Source organism: Camellia sinensis, chromosome 10, assembly GCF_055761805.1.
Source record: "Camellia sinensis isolate YWXY chromosome 10, ASM5576180v1, whole genome shotgun sequence".
NCBI classification, from domain to species: Eukaryota; Viridiplantae; Streptophyta; class Magnoliopsida; order Ericales; family Theaceae; genus Camellia; species Camellia sinensis.
In genome coordinates, this window is record NC_138970.1 from 100,470,627 (window position 1) to 100,495,953 (window position 25,327).

General features: G+C 36.0%; 1 protein-coding gene across 2 annotated transcripts in view; it reads left to right on the top strand.

Annotated features, from left to right (window-relative positions):
• Positions 1 to 974: 974 nt before the first annotated feature.
• LOC114265968 (putative UDP-N-acetylglucosamine--peptide N-acetylglucosaminyltransferase SPINDLY) overlaps positions 975 to 25,327 on the top strand; it is a 31,280-nt gene continuing 6,927 nt past the window's right edge. Inside the window, exons 1-12 of one of the 2 annotated variants that reach the window (XM_028206833.2) lie at positions 975 to 1,319; positions 1,902 to 2,342; positions 3,639 to 3,800; positions 3,896 to 4,071; positions 4,187 to 4,262; positions 4,825 to 4,953; positions 5,223 to 5,342; positions 5,428 to 5,496; positions 5,578 to 5,659; positions 6,758 to 6,852; positions 20,134 to 20,198; positions 24,921 to 25,119. In XM_028206833.2, the coding sequence (XP_028062634.2) occupies positions 1,932 to 2,342; positions 3,639 to 3,800; positions 3,896 to 4,071; positions 4,187 to 4,262; positions 4,825 to 4,953; positions 5,223 to 5,342; positions 5,428 to 5,496; positions 5,578 to 5,659; positions 6,758 to 6,852; positions 20,134 to 20,198; positions 24,921 to 25,119 (1,584 nt within the window). In that variant the 5' untranslated portion in view covers positions 975 to 1,319; positions 1,902 to 1,931. The remainder of the gene's footprint in view (positions 1,320 to 1,901; positions 2,343 to 3,638; positions 3,801 to 3,895; positions 4,072 to 4,186; positions 4,263 to 4,824; positions 4,954 to 5,222; positions 5,343 to 5,427; positions 5,497 to 5,577; positions 5,660 to 6,757; positions 6,853 to 20,133; positions 20,199 to 24,920; positions 25,120 to 25,327) is intronic. The other variant, XM_028206835.2, reaches the window with a different exon arrangement.

Consider the following 25,327-nt stretch of genomic DNA (forward strand, 5'->3'; position numbering starts at 1 on the left):
TTAACCACCAATTTATGGGATTGGATTAGCAATCTCAATCCCAATGGAGATTCTATTAACCCCACTAGGTAGATTGGATTATTAATATCATGTCATTTTTCAACAAACAAGCATGATCTAGATGAGTCCCTCCAATTACTTAATCTAATTTCCTTTTCCAAATTCCCGATCAAACATTCAATATTAACCACTAATTTTCGCAGGTCAAAAAAAAAAAAAAAAAAAAAAACTAAGAGAGTGTTTGTGGTGCACTATAAAAGTGTACTTTTTATCTTTTTTAAGCACATCATTTTTCTACTTTTCTACATATCTATTTATAAAAAATCAAAAACTATCCTTATTTACATCATTCCAAACACTCCTTAAAATTAATCTCTCTCTACTCTCATTATCTGGGCCAAGTTTATTGGGCAAGATCTGAGCTTAACCATTGTATATTTTAGAAAATTGGTTAAAAGTTAATTTTTTTTGACCTTTTAACTTTTTTAAATCACATCACATTTTTTTATACATTTTTTTTTAAAATAAAAAAATTAACTTTTGAACCTATTTCCAAAATAGGCCAATATAGCACAAGTTCAGCCCTGCCTCGATCTGTCAGAGAAAAGCCTTATAAAAGCATCCGCATCAAAGTAGCGAAAATCGTTTTTTAGCTAAATTAGTGATATTGTTCATAAAAAATAGACTGCATCAGCATCGCTACTGTTTATCGTTAATTTACGAATATTATAGTATCTCACTACAACAAGCGAGGTACTGTTCATCGCTATAACATGGAGATTAGTATTATCGGATGTCCGTCCGGACATCTGATCGGTCAACGGCCAATTTTTTTTTGACATTTTTTAAGAATTGTTTAATTGGTAACTCATCAATTCAATAAAAAAAAAATAATAATAAATTTAATAAAAAATAATATTTTAATAAGGTTAAGTTAAAATCCAAAATTTGATACAATAGTAAATTAGCTATAATGGTGTGATGCTCTACGGGCAAGAACAGTGGCAACAAGGTAATATTGTTAGAAAACGAAGGTCGTTACAGCGCCGCTGTCGCTTTATGCTGCTTCTATGCAGCTAACCGACGAACAACTCTCTCAGAGGTCTCCGGGGCTCGGGAGACATCAAACCCATTGTGTCGGAGAGAGAGGAGGGCACTGCTCCGACTCCGAAAACCCCTCCATCCAAACCCCCCCTCTCTCTATATATATATCACTTTTGTTTTCAGACCTCTCTCTCGTCATCGTTCGTATACTCTCTCTCATCACTCAGCTGTGCAGCGGAGTTAGCAGAAGCATCGCATATTGATCGACCTTGATTGTGAGTTTTCGTAAATCTCTCTTCTTTTCGTTTCTTTCTCTAATAGCTGGGCTTTGTTATTAATCTCTTTAAATGTTCTTATTTTGAATTGCATTTTGTTCTCAAGAACCCTAATTTTGTGTTTTGAATTCTTCTATGGAGCTGGGTTTATATGTATTGATGATCATTTAAGAGCGTTTGACAATTATTAGGGTTTTGGTAATCAACTGTGATTGGGTACCGAGTATTGATTACAGTGATTGACCATACAATAGTTAGGGTTCAAGTTGGTTACTTGAAAACTTAAAATAAAAATAAAAATATATGTATTGGAGCCATATGTCTTCAATTGGTGTAGTTGCTATGGTGTTATTATGCTATTGGTTCAGTTGGGCTTGATTTGTGAGTGCAAAATAAAGCTTTGCCAAGTCTTTGATCAATAGATGAGGTTTACTACTGAAACCAATAGCAGAAATAGCGATTCCGTGAGGTTTATAACAAGCTTATTTATATTTCTTGTAAAACACAAACATCCATATTTGGATTTGATTTGGGATTTGAACCAAAACTTGCAATTTCTTACTTCTGATAATTTTGGTCAAGGAAAGGGAGCTTGTAGCTTACCATACCACCATGGCATGGACAGATAAGGATGCTAGTAATGGGAAACAGAAAGACCCTGTTGGTGACAATGGGTTCTTGGAAGGAGTGCAGCTTGCTTCTGGTACCACTAGCTCTCTAGGCTGCATTAGTCCTGGACTGAAGAAATTTGAAGGGAAAGATGCTTTAACTTATGCCAACATTCTTCGCTCCAGGAACAAATTCATCGATGCTCTTGCTCTTTATGAGAGTATACTAGATAAGGATAATGGCAATGTTGAAGCTCACATTGGTAAAGCGATTTGCCAACAGATGCAGAATATGGGACGGCTTGCTTTTGAGAGTTTTGCGGAAGCCATCAAACTGGACCCGCAAAATGCATGCGCACTTACTCATTGTGGGATTCTTTACAAAGATGAGGGTCGGCTTGTTGAAGCTGCTGAGGTATGCTGGTGACAATCATGTTCCTTAATCATGAAGAAAGATAATTAATGCAATCATTGTTTTATTTAGTGGCTTTGCTGACATTCTGCATAAACACTTCCTTTTCCATCATTGCATGTTGTTGCTGATTTTATTTTAAATGGCATCTAGTTGCTTTGGGTTTAGTTATAATATTCTGTGCAACATATACTTGCATATCTGACACATGGTGATGGATTTAATTTATGTTTCTTATATGAAGCCATTACAAGTTGTCACTGATTATAACATGCACTTAGTACTATTATTGTTATGGATATCACTTATTATAGGACGGGTGGTTTAATTCTTTTAGAATATGCTGAAGAATCTAATACCTCTGTCTTCCTTTCTTTGATCTTAAGCCTCAACCTGTGCAGAAATAGATTTGTGATTTTTCTTATCTGTAGGAATTAGAATTTTTCTGTGATGAGGTGTCTTAAATCTTAGGCCTAGTTTGGGAAGACTAAATAAGTGCACTTTTTGACTTTTTATGAAATATGGGTTGGGTTTGGTTTGGGTTGGGTTTGAAGTGATGTGTTGGAGAGGTGATGTGACTTAAATAAGATGATGTGACTTAAATAGGATAGTGACTTTTTGACTTTTTGTATTTTTTCAATCTTCCCAAACTAGGCCTTAATCGAGCTTGATTGACTAAATTTTGGGCAATCTAGTTTGAACTCTATGCACTGCTTAGTTTGTATGGAATCTAAAAATTTGTATTCTAAGTCAACTCCAATCAGCTGCAGTTCCTTGTGTGATGGATTGAAGCTGACAGAATCCTTTGGGGAAAGTGATTGGAAGTGCAATAACTTGAACACTTTTGAGAATAGAAACAATAACAGTGAGGTCAAACAGTTATCAGTTCCAGGCACAGAGAGTAGAATTACTAAAAAAGACGTCAAACTTCCAAAGCCTCAGTAGTTGGAAGATTATGCCTTTTTTGTCCAAGTAAATTTGGAGAAGCTGGTATTCTTTTCCAATTGGTGGGGATTTTAGCTTTCCCCCTGGGTTTGTTGTCTTGGATGCATGTTTGTAGTTGTACATGCATGAATTCAGTTGCATTTTATACTTTTGCTATGTAAAGGCCGTGACTGGGCTTCACATCCATGGAGCACCTAACAATTTTCTTTTCTGCAAGTACAATTTTCTTCTGCCATGCATGCATAGAATTATTCTAATGCTAGTTGGGATTTTAATATTTGGTTTACAACATTATTATTGCTCTAAAAACTTCCATGCTTACTCATCACTTCCAATCAATTTTGCTTGATGCAGTCATATCAGAAGGCTCTGAGAGCAGATCCATCATACAAACCAGCAGCAGAATGCCTGGCAATTGTTTTGACAGATCTTGGAACCAGCTTAAAGCTTGCTGGTAACACTCAGGAGGGAATTCAGAAATACTATGATGCTATTAAAATAGATTCGCATTATGCTGTAAGTTTATGTTCCTCCTAGTACCTCCTCTTTGATGTAGACAATTTTTAGTTTGCTTCATTATATATTCTGATGCATTCAGTTTGCATGTGCAGCCTGCATATTACAACCTTGGTGTCGTTTATTCTGAAATGATGCAATATGACATGGCCCTTAATTGCTATGAGAAGGCTGCTTTGGAGAGGCCCATGTATGCTGAAGCATATTGCAACATGGGTGTCATCTATAAGAACCGTGGAGACTTGGAATCCGCTATTGCCTGTTATGAGAGGTAGTCTATTTGTTAGAATCATATTTGTTTTCTGCAGGTGTTTGAAAAATATTTAGTATTTGATTGTAGTTTTCTCTGCTGATGCCGTGTGTGCTTTATGCTTCTGCTTTCTCAGGTGTCTGGCTGTGTCTCCAAACTTCGAGATTGCAAAAAATAACATGGCAATTGCGTTGACAGATTTAGGAACAAAGGTGGTTTCTGAGACAGTCGTTGGCTCTCGTACTCTTCTTCACGTAGTCACATCACATGTTAAACTGCATGAAATAATTCAGGGTTTTATAACCTGCAGAACTTTTCTGTCCTTTGCAATGTTACTATTTTGATTGTGACTTCACCCAGTAATGTCATAGTCACCATTTTGGAATCACGATCTGCTGTTAGATTAGTTGGAGTTGCTGCAATTTGTTTTGCTGATTTCGTGCTGTAACACAGTCCATGCCATGGTGCCTCAATATTATTGTTATTGAATTTGAAGTTTCGGTCTTCCATTACGTGCAACTCATCTGCCTAGATCCATCTGGAAGATGGAAGATGATGTCAAAACAAAATTTCATGTTCAGATTGAGGGGCTGTCACCCAACATATTATCACAATTTCTTTCTTTTACATATGGACTATAATTAGGGAGGAGAGAATTTCCAAGGATTATTTATAACAGAACAGTTTTCAACAATTGCTTGTAAAAATCATATTGTTCATTCTTTTATCGTGAGTAATTTTTTTTCTTCGATTTTGGATTCATGATATATTCAGGTTAAATTGGAGGGAGACATCAATCAAGGTGTGGCGTACTACAAGAAGGCTTTGTATTACAATTGGCACTATGCTGATGCCATGTATAATCTAGGTGTTGCCTATGGGGAAATGCTGAACTTTGACATGGTAAATAGCAGTAAAGAAGAATTATGTTCTCTTTCTCTGTCACTGTATCTGATGTTTGTCACTCTATCTGATGTTTGTTTCTTTCATTCTCAACAGCCGTCATGTGTATGAAACTGATCTTGTTAAATACTAGTATTTGTTAGAAAATATTTTATTACTATTTTATTTCTCTCTAAAACCATCTATCTATTATACTTTTCTGTTGGTACCTTTATTGGGTGAAAACTAGATCTTGAGAAGTTTGATTTCACAAATCTTTATCTGTGCAGGCAATTGTGTTTTATGAACTTGCTTTCCACTTCAATCCCCACTGTGCGGAGGCATGCAACAATTTAGGAGTGATATACAAGGACCGTGACAACCTTGATAAAGCTGTGGAATGTTATCAGGCAAATTTTTTTTATGCATATTTACTATTTTTAAGCATCAAGTGGTAATTGGTGGCACATTATAATTATTAATTATTTTATGCAGTTGGCTTTATCGATCAAACCAAACTTCTCACAGTCCTTGAACAATCTTGGTGTTGTCTACACTGTCCAGGTTCAGTACTCATAGTCTTCAAAAATAATTGATATGATATGTTTGGGACTATTGGTGACAAGTGTTCAATACTTCTTTCAGGGTAAAATGGATGCTGCTGCAGGCATGATAGAGAAAGCTATTGTTGCAAACCCCACATATGCAGAAGCATATAATAACTTAGGTCTCTCTATCTCTCTCTCTCAACCTGTTGCCATCATGTTTGTGGCATCACTGTTCCTTTGTTGTTGTTGTTGTTGTTGTCATTTTGTATCAGTGTTAACTTGGATACTGTTTGATGCTCAAGCTAATAATTTTATCTTTTTTCTTGATGTTGAGGTCATGCTTATTCAAAATGTTGTGATCATTGTTCTCTTTAGTACGGAATGGAATAATTAGATCATGATTCATAAGAATCTATGAATGGAAAGGACGAAATGTGAAGTTGTAGTTCCTGAAGTGGGCATCCAAAGTAATAAATTAAGTCATGCATTGGTTAGGACAATTTGAATTTTTCATGTTGCACAACAATACCGACAACAACAATAAAAAAAACAAAAATAAAAATAAAAAAATAAACAAACAAATAAAAAGAAACATACAGACAGATATTGTTGTCAATTAGCCTATGTATTTGTAGTGGTTTTATATTGGTTCCTTATCACATGTGAGCCTGCTGAGTATAGGGCCTGTATGCATTCCTGTTATTCAGGTAGTAAACTACGTCTGAGAATATCAGTTTCTACATTGGGGTAAATAGACGAGACATCACTCTGGCTTGCGCTATGTTGCGTTGGAGTTGCCTATAAAAGATTTGGGAATAGGTTTTAGTTTTTACCACTATGATGCACTATTGTTCTTTTGTCTGCAACCCTTACCTAACACTCCACCAGGGATAATGATTACCTCTTGCTTATAGCCTGCCAATAGAGGAACTCAACTCATTTTTTCATAAATAGTCCATCGGCTGAAGTGTAACAAATTGCATACTCGGCATTTAGTTTATCAGGATTTGGTGTGCTGTTTAGAGGTATGTCTTATTCTTTCTGCAGTTGTCTTCATTTCTTAGAATGCCTGGCCAAAATTGTGTTTGAAAAACCAAAACTGCATGGCGTGTCTTTTCGTTCTGTTCAGTGGGGACTTTTAGTGTCATGGAGTTTCTAGTTCTGCACATTTTAATTCTCTGGACATTGCAAATGGTGTTCTGCTTTGAAACTCTCTCTCTCTCACACGCACACACATTTATGCTATCAATTAGTTTCTTAAATTCCTTTTTGTATAGGGGTTCTTTACAGAGATGCCGGCAATATAACACTGGCCATTGAAGCTTATGAGCAATGCCTTAAGATCGATCCTGATTCTCGCAATGCAGGCCAGGTATTGCTGCTCAATATTGTTTACTTAGTTGAATGTTAATTGCTGGTTGTTTGTATTGCATGGAAATGTCAATAAAATGTGATTATGTGGGAGCAAGGTTTTGAAAAGCGGTTGTGGTTGCGGGGTATAAAGGCCGTAGCGTAATGGTTGCAGTAACCGGAACCGTGAATTTTAATTTTTCGCACAATTTGAAAAAAATTTGCCGATGCGTATATATATATATATTTTGAATTTTTTTTTTCAGAATCATATTTATTAGGGTTTAAAATATATTTTGATCAATTTTTATTAATTTTTAAGTATGATCCAAAAATTTCGTATTTTTAAATCACTATAAAAGGAGTTTTTTTTTACATTTTATTTCAATATTTCATGAATTTAAGAATAATTGATTTTAAATGTCTACAAAATTATTTTTGACCAATACCTGAACTAAGTAAAAAATATTTATAAGTATTAAATAAAATGATTATGAAAATAAAAATTGTGCCATAAAAAAATTTATTTTTGAGCTAATTATTTATTTTTTTTAAAAAGACATTTTCTTAAACAACACTTTACAGCTAACTAAATAAAATTATTTAAAATTAAATATTAAATGTAATGATTATAAAAATAAATACAACCATGGTTTATATATTACATGTTAATGTAATAAAATAAAAATTAAAAAATAAATTATAAAGAAAAAAATTCAAACAAGGTTTTTTTTGGGTTTAGATCACTTGAGTATTCTTTTTTTTTTTTAAGTTTTTTTTTTTATTTTTAATTTTTGTAATTTTTTTTTTTGGGAAAGGAAGCTATTCAGAATATTGTTAAGTGTGTAAAGGCCGTAACGGTACCTCTACAGCTGTTACATATGTGAATTTCTGTCACACCGCAAAAGCGGGTGTAATAAGTAGTGCCTACTACCGCAACTGTTACGTAACGAGCGCAACCATTACGTAATACCGCTTTTTAAAACCTTGTGTGGGAGGTCATTAGAGTTTAGCTAGATAGTTTCAGCCCATTGACTTTAGATGATGCAATGAGAAAGTACTTAAAATTGTGAAATATATATGTATTTGGGATAGAATAAGTTGAGATCATAGAAGCAATAGGAACATTATGAGAGTGAGATAGACAATACAATCGAGGGATTATATGAGCAAATGAAATCTTATCCCTTCATACATGCTCCCAACATCATCCTTATTTCCAACCTAAGAAACACCGACACTTGATGTGTTGGATTGGACACCAACAGGCAACACTCGTTGGACACTTCCCAAAACTTATCAGACACAAGTCCAAACCTGTCCAACTAATCATTCTAGAGTCAAAATGTCCAAACATGTCCAACTAATCATTCTAGAGTCAAAAACACTTCAGACACTGGAAAAACATGTGTTTATTGCTTACAAGTTTGAACAAAATGACTTGACATCCAATGATAAAGAAGAAACAACGTATATTTATATATATTCTCCGCATTTAGACTTTAAATATTCTTATTTTGAACTAAGGGTAAGTTACACTTGTCTCCCTTGAGGTTTAATGAAATTGCAGAATTCTCTCCTGAGGTTTCTGAATTGACTTAAACCTCCATTGAGGTTTAGTTTTCTATTGCACTAACCTCTCCTGAGGTTTAATGAAATGTAGTTCACTAAGGTTTTCGAAACGACAGAAACCTCCCTTGAGATTTAGTTTTCAATTACACTGGCCTCCTCCGAAGATTAGTTAAATTGCTAAAACATTTCCTAAGGTTTTTGAAATGACATAAATCTCCTCGGAGTTTAGTTTTTAATTATTGATTCCCTCTTTTGATAGTTTATTGTAAAAAAATAACAGAAAATTTTGACATCATTCAAAAATTTAATTAGATTTTCATTTTTTTTTTGATAACTAAATTTTATTACCACAGCATCAATAAGATGCTAAAAGAATACAAAACAGACCCCTCAAAACAGGGACCCAATTTACTAAATCATCAACAAAATCTAAGATAACAAATAAATTTGGATTCACCCTTCCCGACACCTAGCTGTACAAAACCCCCAAAAATTGAGTCTCGAAACAGGAAAAGGACAAAGCACTTCCTTGAAAAATCCGACGATTCCGTTCCAGCCAAAGCAACCACATCAAACACAAAGGACTTAAAGTCCAAGCCTTTCATCATCGCTTCCACACTTGGCCAGGCCCCCCCTCCCCCCCAAAACAACAAAGAACCTCCTTGACTTGCTTCAGCTGAACCAACACCACTCCAAACAAAGAGAAAATAAGCACCCACAAACGAGAAGCAAATGGACAATGAATCAACAAATGGTCCACTGTTTCTGCATCCGTGTAACACATGCAATACCAATTAACCAAAATATGATGCCGACGGATAAGATTGTCAATAGTCAAGATCTTACCAAAAGCTGCTGTCCACGCAAAGAAAACTACTTTCGATGGAACACCAGGGACCCACACAAAAAGGCAAGGGAAACCCCTCCTTCACCAATATAAAGAAGAAATTGAGAAAACATCTTTAGCCCTTGGAACTCCCCAAACCAAGACATCCGCCCCTTTCTGCCTAACCTGAACCCTGTATAGAAAGGCCAACAAATCCACAAACTGTCCAACCTCTCAATGCTGCGTATGATGATGAAGAACAATATCCCAAACCAAACCCTCACCCCCTTTAGCCAAGCAAGATGCCACCAGCACATCAGGATCCACCACCAAATGATAGATCAAAGGAAAGCGCTCTAGCAGGATAACCTCCCCACACCACTTATTCTTCCAAAACCGCACCCTTGTTTCATTGCCCACCCAAAACTGGACTCTATTCCGAAACTGGACCCTGCGCAGCCAAATCCCCTTCCACAACCCACAACTAAGAACCCCCCACCACCTTAGTACACCATTCTCCTCTCCCCAACCCGTACTTGGAAGCCACCATCCTGCGCCACTAGTGATCCTGTTCTTGAGAAAACCTCCATAACCACTTTCCCAACAAAGCCAAATTAAACCTACACAGCCTACGTACCCCCAACGCCCCAGCCATCTTAGAGCAACAGACTTGCTCCCAATTAATGAGATGATACCGAAGCTCCCCACCATCACTTCCTCCCAGAAAATTGCATTGCAAATTTTCTAACCAGCGAGCCACCGACACAGGACTAACATGCATAGACAGAAAATAAGTCGAAATACTACCCAACACACTCTTCACCAAAGTTAGCCTCCCCCCTCCCCCCCCCCCCCCTTCAATAGATACTGCCTCTTCCACCCTGCAAGTCGGCGCTGAGCCCTTTCTAACACCCCATCCCACACCTCCTTCGCCTTATAAGGAGCCCCTAAAAGCAAACTCAAATAAGACACCGGCAAATGCTTACAGCCCAAAATTGCTGCTAAAAGACAAAAGTTGAGCAACTTCCCCTACTGGAATTAGCTCTGATTTCGCCAAATTGACCTTCAGATCTGAGGCCACCTCAAAGCATAACAAGACACATCGCAGATACCCTAATAGCTTTGGATTAGCCCCACAGAAATCAAAGCATCATTAGCATGCAACAGGTGAGAAACACTAACCCCATCTGCCACCATAAAACCTTCCAACAAGCCCTCCTGCACCACCCGAGACAACAACTGACTCAGCGCCTCAATGACAAGAATAAACAACAAAGGGGACAATGGATCCCCTTGCTGCAATCCCCTAAACGTCTGGAAATAACCCGCTGGCGTCCCATTCACCAATACAAACATCCACACTGTCAAAATACAAAACCAGATCCACCACCTACACCTTTCCCCAAAACCCATGCGCTCCATAACAACCATTAAAAAATCCCAGTTGACATTATCATAAGCCTTTGCAATATCCAACTTACAAATCACACCTAGCTGACCTTCCGCAACCGAGAATCCACACATTCATTGGCTACTAAAACTGCATTTAAAATCTGACGACCACCCATAAAAACATGTTGGGATTCAGACACTACCTCCTCCCACCTTGAACCGCAACCTATTAGCCAAAACTTTCACCAGCAGCTTGTACACGCTACCCAACAAACTAATAGGACGAAATTGCTGAATATCCTTAGTCTCTCTGACCTTAGGAATCAAAGCAACAAAAGTCGCATTGAAACTCTCCCTAAACTGGCCCGTCTGATAAAACTGCGACACCACTGCCATCACATCCCCTTTGACAACCTCCCAACAGTGCTGGAAAAAAGCCATTGTAAAACCATCTGAACCAGGAGCCTTATCTCCACCCATCCCCTTCAAAGCCCCCACCACCTCTTGTTTTGTAAACGGCTGCTCCAATCCATCAAAATCCGAAAGCATATCAAAATCCAGACCGGCAACCCCCGGACGCCACCCTTCCTCTGGCCTCCTAAACAGATGCGCATAAAACCCGGCAATTCTCATTCGAACCTCCTCCGCATCTGTCAACACCACCCCATTAACCTGAATCTTCCCAATCTAATTCACCCTGTGATGCGTATTTGCCATTCGATGAAAGAACTTTATATTACGATCCCCTTCTTTCAACCACAAACACCGAGACTTTTTCCTAAAACAGACCTCCTCCATCTGTGCAATTCGAACAAAATCTGCCCACAAACACTCCTTTTGAGCCAACTCCTCTTCCGCCAAACCTACATGAAGTGCCACCGCATCCAAATAATGCAATTGAGCCAACACCATGGCCTTCTGCCCATCCAAAAACCAAAGACCTCGTATTCCAGTGTTTCAAGTCTGCCTTTAACCATTTCAGCTTCTACGCAAACCTATGGCTTAGAGAACCGAACACAGCATATCCCTCCCACTAACACTTCACCCCATCCACAAAACCATCCGATCGGAGCCACATGTTCTCAAAACGAAAGGGCAAAGAACCCCTCCAAATACCCCCACCATCTAGTAGAATTGGCCAATGATCAGAAACTGGCCTAGGCATCTGACTCTGAACCACCCCTGGAAAGTGCTCCTCCCAATCTCCTGTCACCAGAAATCGATCAATCCGGGAAGAAAACCGGCCCTGAGACCATGTATAGTCCCTCCCCTGTAAAGGCATATCCACCAAATGCAACTCATCAACCAAATCACAGAAGTTCTGCATCACACCCGATATACAACCCTCGCGAGATCTTTTACCCGGCCATCTCACCATGTTAAAATCACCCCCTACACACCACGGAGTCTCCCACCGAAACGCAACACACTCTAATTCCTCTAAAAAATAGCCGCCTCTCCACACCCTGCATCGGCCCATACACCCCTGTAAACGCTCAACGAAAACCATCCTCTACACATCTGGACAAGCAGGACACTGAGAAAGCCCCAACCTTTGACTCCTCTCACCACCACCCTACTATCCCAACATACCAGAACTCCTCCTGCCACACCTACTGCCTGAAGGAACACCCAATCAATACACTGACCACCCCAGATCTCTTGAATAACATCCCTATCCAGACACTCCATTTTGGTCTCCTGAATACACACATCTGCTTTCACACTTCCCTATAATGCTCCCACCGCCACATGCTTCCCCGTCTTTCAACCCACCCACATTCCATGATAAAAGCTTTAGTCTCATTTCAACAGAAGTTGCTTCTCCTTCCCAGGCCTCACCTTCTTCCTTTGCTCACCCAAACGACTATTGTAATTAATAGAACACTCCAAATTATGTAGCTCTCGTTCCCCCTTCTGATGATGAACACCATTCCAAACAACTTCGTTTGACGGAATCCCACCACACCAAGACATTTCTATTGCTGAGAATAATCTCATAGCCTCTGCCTCATGCCCCTCAAATGAAATCCCCAGCAACTGACTGACCTCGCTAATTCTCCCCAAAACCCAATCTGAAACCTCCAAAGCTGAAGGCTCAATTTCCATCAATAGACACTCCTCCACCCAACCCATTATGTGACACTGCCAGTGGCTGAAGAAGTCGAAAGTTTGAGGCGTCCTCATTCCTTGACACAGCCAGACCATCAGATGTATCATTCGCCAAATCCTCCCACCTTTCCGGCATGTGCGACTGCAGACCAACCGCAGCCTGTGCCTCCCACCGCGGAACCACCGCCCGAGCCTGACTATCCTGAGCCTCTGTCAGAAGAATTGATGTCTCCCCTCTAGTTGACCTGTCGGCCCCTTCGGAAACTATCCCTCTCCCGATAGCCATCATCAGCCCCCAACACCAAGTCAGCAGCTTCATTTTACCATTTAAAATTGTGTCCAATTACAATGAAGTAAAAAATACAATTTCTAATTTTTCTCTTTATTATGCCTGTAATTATTTTTGATTGTGTTTATCTCTTTTGTCGAAAACCCTCTAAACTAACATCATTAAAAAAAAAATGACAAAAAATATTGACATCATCAAATAATTTAATTACATTTTCAATTTTGCCCTTTAAAATTATGTCCAATTAGAAAGAAATAAAAAAAATACAAATATTATATGAGTTTTGGATGAACAAATATTCATTTTTTGTTTTTTTGTAATTGGACATAGTTTTAAATGATAAATTGAAAATGTAATTAAATTATTTAATGATGTCAATATTTTTTTGTTATTTTTTTGTTATAAAGTAACTGAAGAGGGAATCAATAATAAAAAACTAAATCTCAAGGGAGGCTTTTGTCATTTAAGAAACCTTAGGAAATGTTTTTGCAATTTGATTAAAACTAAGTGGAGGTCAGTGTAATTAAAAACTAAACCTCAAGGGATGCTTCTCTCATTTCAAAATCCTTAGGGGAGGTTTTTGCATTTCATTAAACCTTAGGGGAGGTCGGTGGGTAATTCTATTTACACACCACTAAATCTCTTAGTTTACACTATCTTCTCCCTATTTGCTCAGTTCACACCACATCTAAATTGAAAGTTTGATTTTATCTCACTACACACCTCTATTTTTTAAATAATACCAAATTATTCTCATTTTCAACAAATCGTTGCTTCTACTCCCATTTCGGCGACCTTCTCCAGCTCTCTTCATCTACTCTCTTTAGTCATCACCGTCGGGATCGCGCCAATCTTGGTTGCGATCACGATTGCCCCTCCCTCCGTTGCGATTGTGATCGCGCTCCCCCTTACACTCTGGCACCCCCCGCCTCATCTTCTCCACCCCATCTCAACCTCTACTACAACCGTCGTAGCCATCCTTTCTCCTTTGTTCTTCTTTTTCTTCTCTTCTTCAAATCCTAGATCTGGGTTTTCCAAATCTGTGTGTGTGTGTTTAGTAATGGCGTTGGGAATTGCTATCAGGGGTAGGTGGTAGAGTGGGATGGCAACCGGAGGTGGTGGTTGGGGATGATAGCCAAGAGGTGGCAGATGCGAACGGTAATGGTGGTGTGTATGGAAAAATTAGGGTTTAATTATTTGTCTAAAAAGGAAATTTGATTGAGGCATAAAATTGTAATTAAAAAAAATTGAGTGATGGTGTGTATTAAGAGTATTGAAGGTGTGTCAATAGAATTTCCTGAAGTCAGTGCAATTGAAAACTATATCTCAAGGGAAGTCATTTCAGACAATTTCATTAAACCTTAGGGGAGGCAAAGTGTAATTTACCCTTGAATGAATTATTTATATATACATGTATTAATTGCTTATCCTTATATACGCGACATAACAAAAATATATTCAAACCAAACCAAACCAAATTAATCTAAGCCTTGTATCCTAATCAAGTGGGGTCAGTTACATGAATCATTTTTTATCATTTTTCTTTATTAAGGGATATAATTAGATTAAATAAATTCACATCTTTTTTACTATTACATCCCATATAATTAGATTAATTAAATTCACATCTCTTTTACTATTACATCCCATGTCAGTTTAGGACTTTTCTTTCTCTTGAGATTTCTATTTATTGTGATCATATCATTCTTCCTTTATTGTCAAGAAATAAATTTTCAAAGAGATCAAGAATTTACCCAATTAACCACATGAGAATTCCAACCATTGTCCCAAGTCCCCATAGTTATGTTTAATGACAACGTTTCATAAAAAGTTTTATTCCACAAGAAATCTCTATAACCATATGCTTAGGAAGCACAAACAAATACTTAAAAATGAGGGTTGTGTGCCTGTTCAACACAACACCCATTTGGGATCAAAGTAAAATATATGGAAACAAATAAGGGGGAAGTGAAAAAAATAAATAGAAAAATTCACATATGCCCTAAATTTATTATATTTATATATTATATACATAGAAAATAAAAATATATAAAAAATTAGGCTACGTTCGGTTTAGTTTTAAAATTCTTTTTGGAAGATTAGTTTTTGAAAAGAGTTTTGAAAATTTAAAACTTGTTTGGTTAGAGTTTTGAAACTAGTTTTTGAATTGTATATTTTGAACGTAGTTTTTAGAAATTGGCAAATTGAAAACTTGTTTGGTTAAAGTTTTCGAAATTAGTTTTTAATTAGAGTTTTTTTGGGGATTGTATTTTATTTGTCTTGTAGTCAAAATTTTTTTACAATATTATAGTCAATTTTGTTAACTTCTTTTATGTACGTAGTCAAAACTTTTTACAATATCATAGTCAATCTTATTTTTATTTTTATTTTTTATCGTTATATATTTTATTTTGTTTTCTTCTTTTACATACGTAATCTAAATGTACTTTGTAAATATATCTAATATAATTTATAGGGTAGAGTTTCATATGTATATATTAGTTCGTAAGAATGTTTTCAAAATTTTAAAACTGCTTTTATGATTTATATCCACTCAATCTACATACATTTAAAACGTTTCATATTTATTACATGGGGTTTTTTTTTAGGGTCCCTAATATTAAGATTTTATAACATAAAGGACATTAAATATTTTCATAATGTCTAAGGTCCCTCAACATTGATCCAAAGAAATTCTTCCCTGAAAAATTCTCTCCAGAGAAATTCTAGACTTTCCAAAGAATTTCTTTGGGTTCAATCCAGAGAAAATTTAAATTTCTCTGGGTTTATTTGACCAATTTTCTCTGAGTTCAAATTTCTTTGGATTCATTTATAAAGTAGAGAAAATTTAAATTTATCTGGATCTCTGAACTAACATTAAAAACCTTTGAACCTTTCACAAATTTCTCTAGACTAACATCAAATTTCTCTGACCCTTGAACCTTTCACAAATTTTGTTCCCAGAGAAATTTTGGATCCATCACCAGATGAATTCTCTTCCTAGAGAAATCCTAATTTTCTCAGAAGCCATCAGAGAATTTCTCTGGGAACAATAGTTAGGGGTATATTGAACTTACTTCCTATGTGAAAATGTAGTTGCTACACATGGTTTCTTGAAAGTATGTTTAGTAACCATGTGTTTAAGGTTCCTATTTATATTCAAACTCTAGTGAAAACATGATTACTAACCACGTTTCTAATAAAAAAGTGCGGCCAGCAACCACGCATTCTCTGCACTTCGATTTTTAGCAGACTTCTTCTCCAAATCTATTTCAAAATGAGGAAATTTAGTAACCGTGCTTTCATGTAGTTTGGGACTTAATAGCAGGAAACTCGTATAGGGTCCTTGCTCCCAACATTAAACTCTTCCATTGGGCCCTCACTCCCCACTCCCGTTCCCACCCCCACTCCCTGGCTTCGTGCAAATGGTTTGGGAATAAAGTGCAAAAAATCCCTAGTTTTGTAAATAAGGTTTTGAAAAAACATAAAATGGTTAGAGAGCCAATTCTTATGGGGGGGGGGGGGGGGAGTTTAATATTGCTCCTCTGTATGTACCTTGTATTTCCACTATTTTGGTGGTTGAAAGAGATGCAGGACAACATTTTAAAAAATTTCAATGAACATTTGCCCAACTTCTGTTGGCTATTAGATAGTTTCATTGTAATGAATTCCTAAAACCCATAAAATTACACTTATTTATCAATGTAATCTCCAAAATTCTTAGACAAATTTATTGACTTATGCTACCTCTTCAGTATAGTTAGTAGTAGTGCCTTTATTTGGGTGCAAACAGTACCAAAATTTGGCTTTACTTTTATTCCAGTGTTTCCCATGATATATAAATTTAATCTTTAAACATATGATTGCACAATTTTTGGTGTCCATGCGATGGAAAGTTCACACTCATTGTGACACAAACGTACTTGCTTCTGGTTGAAAACTCTTATTCTTTATGTAGTTTCTGCATACTCTCCACATAATTGATTGCTTCTTAGTAACTTTTCTTTTTCGAGTTAACATACACTTTCATTCTCTTCATCGAGGGAACTTGGATGCTTTTAAGAATCCCAATAGCTTTACTAAATGGTATTATTTGAATGGTTTTTCATTTTTTAATTTACTAAATGGTATAAAATGGTTTTGTAAATAAGGTTCATTTTCTCAGAAGCCATCACCAGAGAAATTTTGATTTTGTTCCCAGAGAAATTTTGATTTTCGCAGAAGCCACCAAAGAAATTTTGGACCCATCACCAGAGAAATTCTCTTCTCAAAGAAATTCTGATTTTCTCACAAATCACAAAAATATGATGAATATTACACACACAAATCGCAAAAAGTACAAACATTTTTCAACCAAAAAGGAAATGAAATTACTTGAACAAAAAACCAGGAAACAAATTCTAGAGAGAGAAAAGGCATTGCTGATAATAACAAATGGTGGCAAGGCACTCTCAGGAATGGAAATTTTGGAATCAAAGAAGCTCAAAAACAGGATAAGATTGACGGGTCACAAATTAAAACCTAAAAATTTGTGAAATAAATTGTAAATTTCCAACCTGAATAAGAGAGAATTTGGAATCAGAAAAACGCAATCTGAGGAATAAATTGAAACTTTGAAAACAAAATTAAAAGAAAAAAGAAAAAAATAAAGAAGAGGATATGAGGAGATACTCTAAAATTACGCCATAGTAACCCTAATTTTGCAAAATCCGAAGAAGACTCCCCATGATCAATCCATAGACGAATTCAATTGAATACAAGAAACAATCATAACCAAGAGAGAGAGAGAGAGAGAGATTAGGTGAATTGACAAGTACCTAAAACAACGAAAAATCAGAGAAGAAACCCAAAAGAAAAAAAAAAAGGAGGGTAGGGGGGATAGAGTGAAATGGGTTTGAAAGAAAGAATTGGGAATCGATCAAAGGGTACAGAGTGAGAGAGGAGAGAGGAGAGAGGAGAGACGAGATAGAAACCGAAATGGTGAGAGGAGTGTGATATATGAGTGTAGAATTGAGGGACCTTAGACATCATAAAATAATATTGTGGACCTCTTCCATTACTAAAAATGGGAGAGAGACCTTAGATTAATTTTTCCTTATTACATTTGTTTTTCATTTCTTTACATGTTGTTTACTGTTTCATATATATCTAAAACATAACAAATTATTTGGCTAATACTTAGAAAAAGTTTTAGGAAAAAAATTCCAAAATCACTTTTTTTTTTACTACACATCAATCGATTATTTTTCTCTCTTTTCTCTTTCTAAATCACTTTTCTCTCACACCCATCTATCCAACTACAAAAAAAATATCATATCATCACAAACTCCAAAACTATTTTTAAAATATACAATCAATCAAATTTTCACATTTTTTAGACTCTCTAGAAAATTATTTTTGAAATAATATCTCAAAACACAAACCAAACAAGGCTAAATTTAAAACTTTTTTGGTTATGAGTTTTGAAAAGAGTTTGAAAATTTATAACTTGTTTGGTTGTGAGTTTTGAAAGAAGTTTTCAAATGGTTGAGTTGAATATACGTTTGAAAACCCAAAACCAAACAGGTTTTTGGGTTTTGGGCTGTCAAATTGTGATTTGAAAAGTAAACCAAACGGAGCCTTAATTTTTTTATAGTATCCTTGATGGGTTCATATCCTAACTTTTTCAAAATCATTATATTCCGTGTCAGTTCTATGTCCATGTCCATATGCACATCCATATCCATGTCCACGCTTCATAGCCATTTACCAAACAAAGCAATATTCTTTTCTGCAATGTGCCCCATAACCAAATCCCTTCCTATTTCCCTCTTATTATTGGGAAGAGAAACCACATCCTAATTAAATCAAATGGTTTTTTCTCTGCCCAATTCTACCTTCCCGCAAAAATTCTCATCATTTTCTCCATTTATTTTCCACACTCATTAAAACTCTAAACAAGGACAAATAGTAAATAGGTATTCTTAACAAAATAGATTGGACCAATGTAAACCTACTCCCTTTAGAAATTGAGGCCCTTTTCTACCCATCCAGCCTCTTACCAATTTTCTCAATCTCTGGATCCTAGAAATTTTCTGACCTAAGAGTGTTCCCTAAAGAAGGCCCAAAATATTGCTAAGGCTAAGATTCAATAGGGCAACCCAATGGTCCTCAAAAAACTTTGCAGTCTATCTTGTGTAATATTAATCCCTACCATAATATTTCTGTTCATATTTACCTTCACTCAATGCTATTTATCCCACCACTTGGGGGGGGGGGGGGGGGGGGGGGGGGGGGGAGAATAAAGAACGTATAAATCCTTCAACACCGAAATCCTAATATTCTAGTGATTTACGGTTTGGTATGCACTTTCATAAACAGTAACGCTGAAACACTAATATCCTAGTGATTTACGTTTTGGTATGCACGTTCAGAGACATGGTATACTTTCATTCCAAAGTGGTGAATTTAGGAATTCCCAATTTTTTTCCTTATTATTTTCTTTAAGGTTTCCTTAGAAAGGAAAAATAATCAAATATAATGAACTAATTTCTAGAGAAAGTAGAGTTTTGGCGGGTTACAATTTAAAGCGCACCATAATGCTCTTAAAAATATGTTTTTACATGATCAATTTGGAATTAAATAGACCATATTTTATTGAATGTCTAATTATTAAAAGAAAATTGTTCTAGATGTACTGGAACTCCAATAATGTAACCTATACAGGCCTACCCTTATCGTACCAAATTTTAGGAGAATGTGGTGTATTATGTTTCCTTGTTCCAAGTAACATATAGCCTTCACGTGTTGGATAAACATTGTTTTATAAGATTGCTGTAAATTATCTTACGTGGGAGATATGGAGTGACTAAATTTGAGGTTGACTTCTGTGATTTAATTTGTTTTGCATTCACTACAGCTGTTCATTGGTTGATCATACCATTCATGGTGGTGTTTTTCTTTTATTTTGATTTATATATTTCTGGCTTTGCATTATGCAAGTTCAGTTACTGTCATTTCAGTGCATCTTCAGAAAGTTGCTAACTAGTAACTCTGTTTTCATGTTTGTTGGGTCCCATTTAATTTTTTCCCCCCCTTTCTTATTCGTATTTTATTGACCATTTTTTTGCCAGAATCGACTGCTTGCAATGAACTACATAGATGAGGGAACTGATGATAAATTATTTGAGGCTCACAGGTTCAATTAACTATTATCTATGTTCATTCTTATTCTTTGAATATGTTGGCGAAAGAAGTTTAAATGAACTACTTTAGAAATTTTGATTTTAACGGAAACAACTGCTCGGAAGGGCCAGAGAAATTTTGATTACATGCATTAAGTTCCTAATTTAAAATTCTGGTGACCTTTTGAAAAGATACTTGTATAACCATGCATCGAATAGAAGGGAAACTCCCATCCTTCTATTCTCTCTTTCATTTTTTCAGTAAAATACCTGTTGGAATCCTCAATTGTTTCCTCTCATATATTCCTTTTAGATGTTGAATCTGAAGAAAAGTGGATAACTCAGATATTGAATCTAATCATTAATAACAAGGCCTTACGTGCCTGTGGTGACTACAGTTGTGAATTTTATTAGGTAATGCTCATTTGGATACTATGTCCAAATTGTTTCAAAGATGGATCACACCCAAGAAAGGCATTTGAAATTGAATAGGGGTGTGCTTATTGAACTTATTTGGATTTTCTCTCTTTTGCTAGACTTTGTTATCTTTTCACAATTCTTTTCTCTTTCTCTCTTCCCTCCTCTGTCATGGGATACAAAAGTTTAATCAAGAACAAATATGTCTGTATTGTTAGATCATCACCAGTCCTAAAAGCTTAAGTTATTAGGAAATCAGTCAAACAATGTATATAAAACTTTTTAACACTCACATTCAACGCCGTCTTGTACGTAGTAATGCAAACATCTATACATATAAGCAGAATGCAAATGGGGAACAAATGCAAATAGAAAGATTTGAACCTAAGATCTCTCTCAACTCGAGTTTTGATACCATGTTGGATCACCACTCGTCTCAAAATTTTAAGTTGTTAGAAATTGAGTCCAACAATGTATATCAAACTATCCAACACGTATGACTACCTATGTGAACACACACATATGCAGAACACTTTTTTTTTGTGGTTTTGGGGTGGCGAATGTTACACAGTTTTACAATGAAGGAGATGAACAATGAAGTGCTGAATCAAATAAAATACGAGGATAGATAGTAGAAAGAGCAGGAATCAAAATTCAATGTTCGTGTCATTGAGGCTTTCTCATTGTTTTTGTAGTTATTTGAAGAGAGATTATTGAGTCTCACTATCGAGTATTGAATAGAAATGTGTGGATGGAAGTCTTTACTGATGAGGATAATGATTCTCACCAAAACAATGTACGTGCTAAGCTTCATACTTGAGTGGGAGTGTATTTTCTGTTTATTAAAGGGTAGATGGTTGTGAGGGTAAAAAATGGTTATGTATTAATTAGTAGATTTAATTGTTTTACATGTACTAAAGAGTGGATAAATTATTTCAAGATGATTGCCTTCCAATTTAGGACATAGTGAAAAAAGTTTCTCAACAATCACATATGGTGGGCTAGGGCTTCAATTATAGGGTTTATGGTCGACAAGCTAAAATTAGGGTTGAAGGATGGAATAAAATAAACGTTGGAATGGTGAGATTTGAGGCTGTTTCACATTTTGATATTAAAGAAAAACGCTTGCTGGATTTTCTGGACTGCTGGGAATTGTGTTTTTATGGCTAGGATGATACAATAATTAGGGATTAGGGTTAGGGATCAAAGGGCTAGGGATTTGGGATGAAGTTAGGGTTTTAGAAGGGGCTAGTTGTGGCTGTTAGAAGAGCACAACAATGCTGAAATTGAAATAAAGAAGGATAAACACTTTAGAATCTATGGAGTTTCTCTTAAGAGAAATCTATGGAGTCTCACTGTTGAAATAGCACAAATTTGCTGAGAACTATTATTAATCTACTTGTCCATTTGTGTTGACAAAGAGTTGCTTATGTAGAAGCATAGTTGCTTTCCTAGCAGGAAAAGGATTTTCTAAAACCTATTAAACAAAGGTTTCCTAAACTAATAAATAATAAATCAACTAAGTGTAGGATCTAAAAAATTCATAGCCAAATACATAATTAATTTCAACTCCAAACGAGTATAAGCTAAGTCATTTTACCCCTATTTGGGGAAATTACCAAAATGCCTGTAATTATGTAATTTTTTTTTTCCTCGACTAACTACAAAGCATCTGCATTCTTTTAGGTTCAATCAAAATCATCCAAAAATAGTTTCCGATCAAGTGATGGCTATGCACGGACCCATTAGTCTAGTCCCCCTTGGTGGCCACTGCACTTCTTTTTCTTTGTGTGGGTGTTGGGTTGGGTCTGGTCCTATTCTGTTCGTTCAGTATTGAAGGAGAATTGGACACCAAACCAAAGAGTTAACCCCTGTCTAGTACCTGGCAGAGCTAAGGGGGCTTCAATCCGTACTCCTATACCCATCTTTGCCCAGGCTAATGGGGCCTTATTCAGGGGGAGAGTGGAGCCTCGAGAAACACTGTTGAGAGGAAAATCCTTTGCCCCTCTTTATTCTTTACGGGGTCCCAAAACTTTCTTCAACATAGGTGACAACGAGCGAGGCAGAGATCGCAGAGATCAAACACGGTAATAAGAAGCAAGCTCGCCTTCCTTATTGATCATTTTGATAGAGGGGGATGGAGAAAGTTGACAAAACAGGCTCGCATTTCCCAGTTGAAAAGATGGGTTCCTTTTTCGTCTCGCATTTCTCATCGAACAAATACAATAAAAGAATCATATTGAAAATGCTCCTAACCCAACCCCTTCCTTCATAGAGCAATGTATTGGGTTGTAAAATGACATGAAAGTTTTCTATCTTTTATTTGGCTCCGTCTATCATGTCCCTCCAACAAAACCTTGATATTTGATCGTCTATGTTACATGGTAACATGGACTACAAAATGATTATCAGATACATGTCTAAGTGTTAGACCTTCATAAACCTAAATCTTAGGTTATGTATCCAAAAGTCGATTATGGGTACAAGCGTTAGACCTTTATAAACCTAAATCTTAGGTTATGTATCCAAAAGTCGAATATGGGTACAAGGATGAGTCAAGGACACACACACACACGCACATATATATTACATTTAGTATAATGTTCAAATGTTCTAAATTATGTAATTCTCTACTTGAAATTAAATAGAATTTGAAAAAAAATATTAAATTTCTCTTTCTCATCCATATGAGAGGTTACAAATGTTTCTTACTAGCAGATTGAGTTTCTTCTTTTTCAAATATTGTAAAAAATTAGAGGATCCAAGTGTCTAAATTTGGTACAAGCTATGAAGCATCAGACTTCAAAATAGGTGCCATAGCCCTGTCGGACATGTATGGGACACGGAAACGGTGGGAACGTGTATGGGACACATCATGTAGCATGTCTATTCTTATAATTTTTTTTTTCCCCAGGGACAGCAGGATCTTATTTTAATTTTTCAAAGCTAGTTTTAGGGTAATATTATAATATTTTTAAAAAAGTAAGGGTTGAAATTTTAAAAATTGTAAAACTCATGTCAAACCAACAATAACATAATACGGATCTAACCATAGTTGTGATGTGAGAAACTGCATTCCAACGATCTCGGAGCCTAACGCAACAATGATATAGTATCTGGCTAATTTAAATTTAGTTTGTTTTTTAATGTTAAATTAGTGTTTTCATTAAAACGGGTTGGCTAAAGTGGATGAGTGCGTATGGGGTACTGTATGATAAACGAATACCCACTAGACTAAAAGGAAAGTTCTAGAACAACTATCAGACCAACGATGATGTATGGGATGGAATGTTGGGCAACTAAGAAACAATATGTAAATAAAATAAGTGTTGTTGAGATGAGGATGCTAAGGTAGATGTGTGGTAAGACTAGAAAAAAAAAAGTTAGGAATGAATATATTCGTGAATGGGTTGGAGTAGTACCGATAGAAGATAAGTTGAGAGCGAGTAGATTGAAATGGTTTGGTCATGTACAACGGAGACCAACCCATTGATGTGGTAGGGGAAGGGTAGATCTAGATTGATGTGGGATAGTGTTGTAAATAGAGATATGAACCTCCTTCATTTGATTAACGAAATAACCCTTGATAGAGCCGAATGGAGGAGGAGGATTTATGTAGCTGACTCCATTTGATGGGACTTAAGACTTGTTTGATTATTCATGGATGTAATATTTATATGCAAAGAAAATAAAATTTTATGTATATATATAAATAAATAAATAAAAATTATATCTCTGTTGTGCCTGTGTCCTAATTTTTTTGAAATCACCATGTTTCATGTCCCATGTATGTTTCTATATCTGTGTTTCCTCGGGTATTGGTGTTGGACACATACCCTCAAACCTTATGGGAGAAATAGAGGAGTGTATGTAACACATTAAAATATTTTGGACTGAATTATGATATCAGATCCTTCTTTGGGTTGTCTTTTGCTTGCTCCTGATAAATTTTTCTATGAGGTTTAAGTAGCAAATGCTTCTCGGGAATTCACATTATAGAAGATGGCTTATTCCCCCCTACCATAAGGGTGTGTTTTTATGTTTCTTTGAATATTGTTTAAAATCTACTTTGAAGGTTATTTTCCTGAACTTCATGTAACAACAAATCTTTGCACCCCTTTTAACCAATAATGAATTACTCCAGGAAATGTTTATATTTTTTCCTTTGGGTGTTATTATTAAGTGGTCTATTGTAACATTTTTTGTTATATATTTCAAAGCTTAGATTTTTGTCAAGTGTTGCTATTGTTACTATTACTAAACATACATAAAGCTTTATCTGCAATTGGGCTTAACTAAGATGAAATGTATACTTGCAGAGATTGGGGTAAGCGGTTTATGCGGTTATATCCACAGTGCTCTACATGGAACAATCCAAAAGATCCAAAACGACCACTTGTTATTGGATATGTATCACCTGATTATTTTACTCATTCTGTATCGTATTTCATTGAAGCACCCCTTGTCTATCATGATTATGCAAATTACAAGGTGGTTGTTTATTCGGCAGTTGTGAAGGTATTCCCTTTCTTTATTTCTTTATTTTCCTTTTCTTTTGAAAAGAATTGTTTACATTACTTACCCTCTTCTTCTTCCCTTTTTTTTTTTTTGTGTGTGTGTGTGTGTGTGTGTCTCCCCCTTTTGCGAGTACGCATCATATCATGCTGCTTTGAAATATTTGCAACTAGTTGGAATGTTTTGTTTACTTTAAACTGTTATTATCATA